Source organism: Lycium barbarum, chromosome 7, assembly GCF_019175385.1.
Source record: "Lycium barbarum isolate Lr01 chromosome 7, ASM1917538v2, whole genome shotgun sequence".
Lineage (NCBI taxonomy): Eukaryota > Viridiplantae > Streptophyta > Magnoliopsida > Solanales > Solanaceae > Lycium > Lycium barbarum.
Genome location: NC_083343.1, coordinates 6,119,838 through 6,128,694, shown reverse-complemented (window position 1 = coordinate 6,128,694; position 8,857 = coordinate 6,119,838). Strand labels below are relative to the sequence as shown.

The window sequence follows — 8,857 nt, the reverse complement described above, 5'->3', positions numbered from 1 at the left end:
AATTGTATGGATGATTGTGGTATGACGGATGCTGGTTTTGTAGGTAATATTCACACTTGGTGTAATGGCAGAGGAGGTACTGAAAGAATCCATATGAGACTAGACATGTTTTTTCACAATGAGGAATGGGCTTCTACATTCACAAATATCACTGTGGAGCACCTCTCAAAGACAGGATCAGACCATAACTTACTGCTGGTCACCTGCACCAACGATAACGAACAGGTAATCAAATACTTTAAGTTTCTTAATTTTTGGACTGACCAAGAAGATTTTCTTCCATTGGTTAGGACAGTTTGGGAAACCGAAGTATATGGTAATCCTATGTGGAGATTTCATCAAAAGCTTAAAATGGTGGCCAAAGAACTTAGTAAATGGTCTAGAGACAGTATTGGAGATGTGTTTCAGAGAGTCAAGGAAATGGAGAAGGAAGTCTCCGCTGCTGAAACTACATATCTGACCTCAGACTCTGATACTGACAGAATGCTTCTCAATAAGTCCAAAGCTGAATACATCAAGTGGTTGAAAATGGAAGACTCCATCATCAGGCAAAAAGCAAGAATAAAATGGGCTGAGGATGGAGACTCCAACACAAAATACTTTCATAGCACTATAAGGGCTAGAAGAAGAAGAGCCCAGATTTACAAAATCAAAGATCAGCAGGGTCAGTGGGTAGAAGGAAATGTTAATATTTCACAGGCTGCGATTGACTACTTCAGTGGTATCTTCACCGAAAATCAAAGGATAGTGAACCTGAATTTTGTAAGAGACTGTGATAATTTGATTAATGATGAGGACAACTCTCATTTGACTAAAATCCCAACAGAAGAGGAAATCAAGATAGCTATAGATTCTATGGATCCAAACAGTTGTGCAGGTCCAGATGGATTCAATGGCCTTTTTTTTCAACATTGCTGGGATATCATCAGAAGAGAGGTAGTATCTTTTGTGCTTTCTTTCTTCCACGGAGCTGATCTTACTAAGTTCTATACTCATTCCTGTTTAACTCTAATTCCTAGGGTTACTTCTCCGGACTGTTTTTCTAAACTTAGACCTATCAGTTTAAGTAACTTTTCTAACAAGATATTATCAAAAATCCTTGCCTTGAGAATCAACACCATTTTACCCAAGATCATTTCTGAAAATCAATCTGGCTTTGTCAAAGGTAGACAGATAACCGAGAATATTCTCCTAACACAAGAGATTATTCAAGGTATTAGATCTAAATCTGACAGTTGCAATGTTGTTATCAAACTTGACATGTCTAAAGCTTACGATAAACTTTCTTGGAATTTCCTTACTTCTGTCCTTAAGAAGATGGGATTTGCCGAGTTTTTTATACAAATGGTTTTTAGACTGATTTCTAACAATTGGTACTCAGTAATCATTAATGGTACTAGATATGGTTTTTTCAAATCTTCTAGAGGTTTAAAACAAGGTGATCCTTTATCTCCTGCTCTTTTTATAATTGCTGCTGAAACTCTTTCCAGAGCCTTGAATTATCTTCGTCATAATAATAGGTTCATTAGCTTCTCTATGCATAAAAAAGGGACACTGATTAATCATCTAAGCTATGCAGATGACCTGGTATTGTTCACTTCTGCTGATAAATACTCTATTAAGCTTATTATGAAACAGTTGAAGTTGTATCAACAGGCGTCAGGACAGGTAATCAACAACGAAAAAACTTTCTTTCTCACACATAGTAAGACCGACAGAATCTATAATAGGAGGATTAGAAGGTGGACTGGTTACAAGCAAGCTTCCTTCCCCTTTACTTATTTAGGTTGTCCTATATACTGTGGTAGAAAGAGAATTTCTTATTTCTCGGACATTTCAAAAAAGATTCTTAATAAGATTGCAGGTTGGCAAGGTAAATTCCTATCCCCTGGAGGTAAGGTTGTGCTTATTAAACACGTTTTACAATCTCATGCTTTACATATATTTGCCGCCTTAATGCCTCCTGTCACAGTTCTTTATGAGATTGAAATGAAATTTGCTAATTTTTTCTGGGGGGAAAAAGATGGCAATAATAGCTATCATTGGTCTTCCTGGGAGAACATGAGTTTTCCAACCAAAGAAGGGGGTTTGGGGTTCAAGAGCCTTTTGGATATCTGCCACACTTTTACTGCTAAAAGATGGTGAAGATTAAGGACAGAACCTTCGCTTTGGGCCCAGTTCCTAAAAGCTAAGTATTGTCAAAGAAGTAATCCCAACTCTAAGGTGATAGCTTCTAAAGACTCTGCTGCCTAGAAGGATCTGCTTCACATCAGGGATAAAATAGAGACCAATATCAACTGGCATATTAACTCAGGTAATATTTTATTTTGGTGGGATAACTGGACCTTCCAAGGGTCCATTTATCAGATGATTAACCCAACTCCCAAACCTGGTAATATAAAAGTCAACAATTTTTTATGGAACCAACAATGGGAGTTGGATAATATGGAGCCTTCAATACCAAGGGATATTTTGAATCTCATCAGGAATATCCCTATTGGTAATGAAGGAAAAAGGGATGAGGCTATTTGGAATTTGAGTAGGGATGGTAATTTTAGTTGCGCAACAGCCTTTGAATTCCTCAGGAACAAACAGGTGGCAGCCCCTATTTACAATTTCATTTGGATAAAAGAAATTCCTTTCAAGATTTCCTTTTTCATGTGGAAACTTTTAAAGAAAAATCTTCCCTTGGATGCTTCATTATTGAGATTTCACATTGATAAAGGTCCCAGTTGTTGTTGTTGCAGGATAGCATGCATCGAAACAGGAGATCATGTTTTTGTAGCAAGTGAACTAGCAAAACAAACTTGGCAAATTATTACAAGACCGTTGGGAATGAACATGATTGGAAACACTGTCCAAGCAATCATATGGCAATGGTGGAGACAAAAACCAAGAAATATAGTGCACAAATTCCTTCTACTAATCACACCAGTGATAGTATGCTGGGAGATTTGGAAAGCAAGATGTACAATAAAATTTGAGAAAAAAAAAGATCACTGCCTCTAATATATGTTTTCAATCTATTTTTCAGATCAAGGTGGCCATTGGAAAGAAGTTAAAATTCATTGATTACACATGGAACTGGAGCAAAGTCTGTCTTATGGCAGAAAATTTCAAGGCAGTCATTACAAGCAGGATGATCAGATGGGTCAAACCAACTGGCAACACTTGGAAACTCAACACTGACGGAAGCTGCATGAAGAATCAAAACAAAGCGGGTGCAGGTGGTATTGTTAGGAACAGAATTGGGAACATGATAATGGCTTTCTCATATCCTTCTCAATTCTACACTAACAATTACAGTGAAGCCTATGCAGCTTTAATTGGAATATCTTGGTGTGTTAATCATCAATTCGAGGCTCTTGAAGTAGAATTGGATTCCATGCTAGTGGTGCAAATGTTAAATGGTACTTTCAAACCTCCATGAAGGATACAAAGCATCATTGATGAAATAAAAACAAAGATGAATCATAGAAACATCTCTATCAAGCATTGCTATAGGGAAGGAAATGAGGTGGCAGATGCTCTAGCCAAACATGCTACACAAATTCAGGGCCAAATGATTTTTTTGAATGAAGGAGACCTACCCACAATGGTTAGAGGTGCCTTAAGGATGAATAAACTAGACTTCCCATCCTTTAGAAGAAGAGTAAAGAAGAACACCAGTTGGTACTTTGAACCTCCTTAGGTTATTCACCTGTAGGATGCATTAGCTTATGATAAGTTTCAATGCATTAGCATAGGATCTATGTGTAAGATCTTCGGATCAAAATGGCAACATGGAGGCTTCGGCTGTCCTAAAATTCAAAGGAGGTAAGGTATTAAGTCCCCCTCCAATATGGTGTAACTGTTAGTTTAAATTTATGGACGAGGTTTTTTGGGAAAAAAAAAAAAAAGCATAAACTGTTATTTCCAACTCCTAATTCTTTTCAATCAATTGCTAATTGGGCCACAATCCCAAATAAAACTCTCCAAAATTTTACTGGCACAATAATCTCAATATTAATCTTATTTACCACTTCTAGCCCAAGGGACCTTACGGAGTCATCAGCTTGGTTCACAACAACAAACGCTCTTACCACACCATGCACTACTCTACTGCTATCAGTGAATATATTATGTATCAGTGCTATCAACTTTACAAGGTTCAAGAAGAAAAAGACACTCTTAAGAAAAATACAAACCTTAAACATTTGGAAATAAAACAACACTATTTTTAACAAAACTTTTTCATCTTTTTATATTGTAGATTCTTTTGTTATTAACATAGTTACTGCTTATTTTTCAAAGAATGACTTGATCCACCAACTTTTTAAGGGGTTTTTTTTTTTTTGAAGATTAACAATACTGATATTATTTATCAACAACTGCACTTAACTGTGCATCATATTACAACTACTAGTTTCAGACAAAACAGTACGATTAGCTAGTCTAGCAAGGAGATTAAAAGTGGTCTCCTTTACAGTTTTCACACAAAAGGTAGTACTAGATTTATCCAGATCTAAAGGATTTAGGAGGGCTGTGTAAGGCCTAGCTATTACATAGAGATTAGCAGAATGGGACTTGGTTTCCTTCAAAATTATGCCGGAGCAACACTTGTTCCCTCTGCATCAGCAACCATCTGCACGTAGAAACAATGTTAGAATAATTCTCATGTCCATTATAAATTGCCATTATTGCTTCTGTACTATCAGTCTCAATCTCCAAAGGATAGAGTTGGCGATTGTGGGCAAGAGATAGCCCTTTCTCTAATGCAAGTAGCTCAGCATGGAGAGGAGAGAGAGTCAAAACGTTTTTTATGGAAACCTAGAATCCAATCACCATGATAGTCACGGAAGACACCTGCAATAGCTCCGTTAGTAGTGGAATCGCTAAATGAACCATCTGTATTTAGTTTAAACCATTTTTGAGGAGGCCTGCTCCAAGTGACGGAGATATTTCTGGTGGCATTATAAATAGGCTACTTTGTTGTAAAGTAGACAAACTCTGAAGCCTGGTGCAAAAGCATTTGCAAGTATTATTGTGATTGTTTTTATTCTGATTGGTCCAGATTCCCCAAATGAGGAAAGGAAATAAGTTATTCCAACTAATGGGGGGTTCCTTTTCTAATGATGTCGATCCAATGGTTTGTCTCGTGGTTATCAACTGGAAAATTGAAACTATCCCATAAACTATTGTTTGCTGGGCAGTATAGGCATACGTGTTCAACAGTCTCGCGTGCAGACCGGTATACGGGACATCGTTCATCAATATTAATGCCTAAATGGTGAAAGTATGCCCTGGTAGGAACCCTATTGTGGTAACCCTGCCAGATAAAAAACTTGATCTTTGAGGGGCACTGTAGCTTCCAGATCCATTTAAAGCTTTTGTTGGGTGGCTTATGATCTTCAATTGTTTTGTAACATGATCTAGTGGAGAAACTAGTAATTGAGTGGTTTGGTGCCCACAATGGCAAATCAGCCGTCATTGCCCTATGTGGAATTGGAAGAGTGTAGATAAGTACTTGAACATTTGGTTTAGACCAAAGTTTGTTTTTTGAAGTTTGGAGTAAAAAATTGGAACACTATATAACCGGATAATGTTTTTTTTGTTGGAACAAACAATTTATGTCCAAATGGATAACTAATTTGACAATGAACGTTTAAATGCCTTTAAGCAAGTAAATAGATCTGAGTGGCGGAGCCACATGTAGTTGAGGGGTGTCAACCGACACCACTTCGTCGGAAAATTACACTATGTGGCTAGGTAAATTTTTTATTTTTATGTATATTACATATTGACACTCTTGGCTTCTTCGTGAATTTACTTCTTTATATTTTAACACCCCTTAATGAAAATTCTGGCTCCGCCACTGAATCTGAAACATATAAAATGCAATTTCCCACACTAGCCTAAGCTAGTATTGAGAAAATTGGCAAATACAACCACCATTATGAGTTTCATTCGACCAAAAATAAGCAAGAGGTGGAATAACACAAAGAAATAGTGTACCTAACAAAAATGTGACTTGAATAATTGCTACATGTTTTCTTAAACCTTCAAGAATCTTCACGCCAAAGAAACAACCAAATAACATTAACCATTCCATACATATAATTCAAATGCAAAATTGACAACAAACTCTTACAACACCACACTACTACTATATACTATCAACTTACAAGGTTCTTAGAGAAAAAAGGACTCCTAAGAAAAATATAACCTTAAACATTTGGAATTAAAACGACAAACTCTTTTTACAAGATAATTTTTCATATTTTTCATAGTTTAATTTATATTGTAGATCTTTTTTAAAAGAACATATTTATTGACTATTTTCCAAAGATTGATTTGATCCACCAAATTCCCTTGGTGTCTTTTGGGCCATCTTCACTCTCAAGTGGAGGATCAGCTTGAGGTGTCTTGTGAAGTTTGCTCACATCATAGCCTACTTCTTTAGCCTTCTCAACAAGTTGGTTATATATCTTTTCATCCATATGTGTTTGCCTACATAGTATCTGCCAACAAAGAAAATTTTGTTAACCATATATATAAATTGAGAATTTGTTACAACGTATTTACATAATCAGATCATCTATAAGGTAATTGGAGAATCTCCTTGATGAACATTCATTGATATAACGCAGTATATAAATGATAATTAACCTGCTATAACACACATATCCATGTCGAAATAGCAAGTCCAGTTGAACCCATAATTAAGGAGCTACATTATACCCACCACAGCTCCATGCCATGCATGCCACAACTTATCATTCTAAGTCATAGGCAAAGTTACACTGATATTTGTGTTAGAGGACTTATAAAAAAACTTCGTTCAATCACTAATCTGTCGCTAAATTGTTCATAGTTATTTTTTTTATAATCCTTCACTAGATAGGATTAGCACAAATTTTGCCCTGTCGCTAGTTTCTGTCTTTTAGTGGTAGGTACCTTGCGGGCCTAAACTGGCAAAAGATAAGGATGGTGGAACCTTTCTCACATGCTATACATGACTAGCAACCCCATCCAAAGAATTGTATTTGAAGCTGGTCTTCTGTTGAAAACTAAACAAATTTACAGCACATACTGATACAGTGTGCTCAAACCAACTAAAAATAATAAGAACAATAACCTTAAACCATGTTTTTTTTTTTTAAAAGATGTTAAAAAGAAAATGATGAAGGAGCTTACCCAAAGATACTTCTTCCTAGGCTCACCAACTAAAGCATATTGATAACCATCATCAATATAAAGAACCCAATAATCCCCAATAACTGGAATTATTGGTAAGAATGGAGGAACATAAAATTTCACTTTAAGTTTTGCTTCATCACTTTTAGGATCAGCTTTATAAGCAGTGCCTTCAATATAGACTCTTTTTCCATTACTCCATGTTTCATTCAATACATGTACTGTCCCATCTTGGTTTAAAGTGTAAGTGGCCCTAGTGTTCTCTCCATTTTTGGGCTGAAAAAATGATGGGAATGAGGCAATTTCATACCATCTCCCCATGTATCTTTCAATATCCAAATTCTTCACTACTTCCATTTCTTTTGTGGCCATTTTTGCAAAATTTCAAAGAGAGTAACTTTTCTTTTTCGAGATTTTGACGGTTGGAATATTTTTTTTTTTTTTTTTGGGATTAGTTTCTTGGTAAGGTTTAGTGGGATGAGATATATAAAGGTAATATTGTGCAATGTGAGATGTTTATGGATATACACGTGGGCTATTTGAGCCCTTACAAAGTGTAATAGTGGATTTTTACAGGTACTACCGACTATCATTTTTACTGTATAATAAAAATAGATATCAAATTTTACTTGTTCAATTTAAAAAATCATGAAATAATTTATTATTTTGTATCTATTTTTCTCTTATTATTAATTATTGAATTGAAAACGTCAATGAACTGTTAGTAGATACATAATTTTTAAAGTATATTTGATTGATTTCAACCATTAGATGATTTAATAATAATTAAGAGTGATATATCATGTCATTCTGTTTAGGGCCTTGTGCGCTAAGTTAATATGGAACAATTAAAAATGAACGAAGAGAATATGTTTTTGGCATGTTATTGAAATGGTAGCTTCTAGAATTATGTATTCTAATACATGGGGCGGTTAACTTGTTTTCAAAAGGGAAATTCATAATTTTAGTCCCTCAAACAAATTCTTATTTTGTTCCCTGTAATATTTTGCTACGCATTTCAGTCTTAGATCCACTCTTCATAAATTTCAAGAATTAAATACCTGTTATAAAATAATAATGCAAGAATAAGAATATTGTAGAGAAAGAGAGAGAATAGGGGAAATATCTTTATTTCTCTTGCTAGGGATGATATAAAATGAAGAGAACATCTCTATTTATAGGAGAAAATTAACTTAGTGCCAAAGTCACAAACCCTAAAGTTTCTCCTAAAGATAGACACCCACCGTAATAAATAATATTTATTGCACTCCCCCTTGAATGTATATTTGATAGATAATGTGCTTCATTAAAACCTTACTAGAAAAAATCCAGTGGGAAAAATTTTAGTGAAGGAAAAAAAATACACATTTCTAATAATACGTCATTTGGTTGCCTCATTAAAAATCTTACCAAGAAAACCCAATTGGGACAAAACCTTCGCTAAGGGAAAAAGAGTACAACGCGTATTAACTCCCCCTGATGAGAACATCAATCCAAAACTTGAATCTTTGCATTCCAATCTTGTGCACCATCTTCTCGAAAGTTGCAGTTGGTAGAGACTTGGTGAACAAATCAACCATATTATCACTTGAACCCATCTATTGCACGTTGATATCACCATTCTTTTGGAAATCGTGTGTGAAGAACAACTTTGGTGAATTATGCCTTGTCCTTTGGCCTA

The 8,857-nt window shown here is 35.4% G+C and overlaps 1 protein-coding gene across 1 annotated transcript; it reads right to left on the bottom strand.

The window, feature by feature from the left end:
• Window positions 1-6,063: 6,063 nt before the first annotated feature.
• Window positions 6,064-7,640, bottom strand: LOC132603012 (temperature-induced lipocalin-1-like). Its single transcript, XM_060315861.1, has 2 exons — window positions 7,177-7,640; window positions 6,064-6,500 (listed from the first exon to the last, which is right to left on the bottom strand). The coding sequence occupies exons 1-2, from the start codon at window positions 7,546-7,548 to the stop codon at window positions 6,315-6,317; spliced, it is 558 nt and encodes a 185-aa protein (XP_060171844.1). The 5' UTR covers window positions 7,549-7,640; the 3' UTR covers window positions 6,064-6,314.
• Between the last annotated feature and the right edge of the window lie 1,217 nt (window positions 7,641-8,857).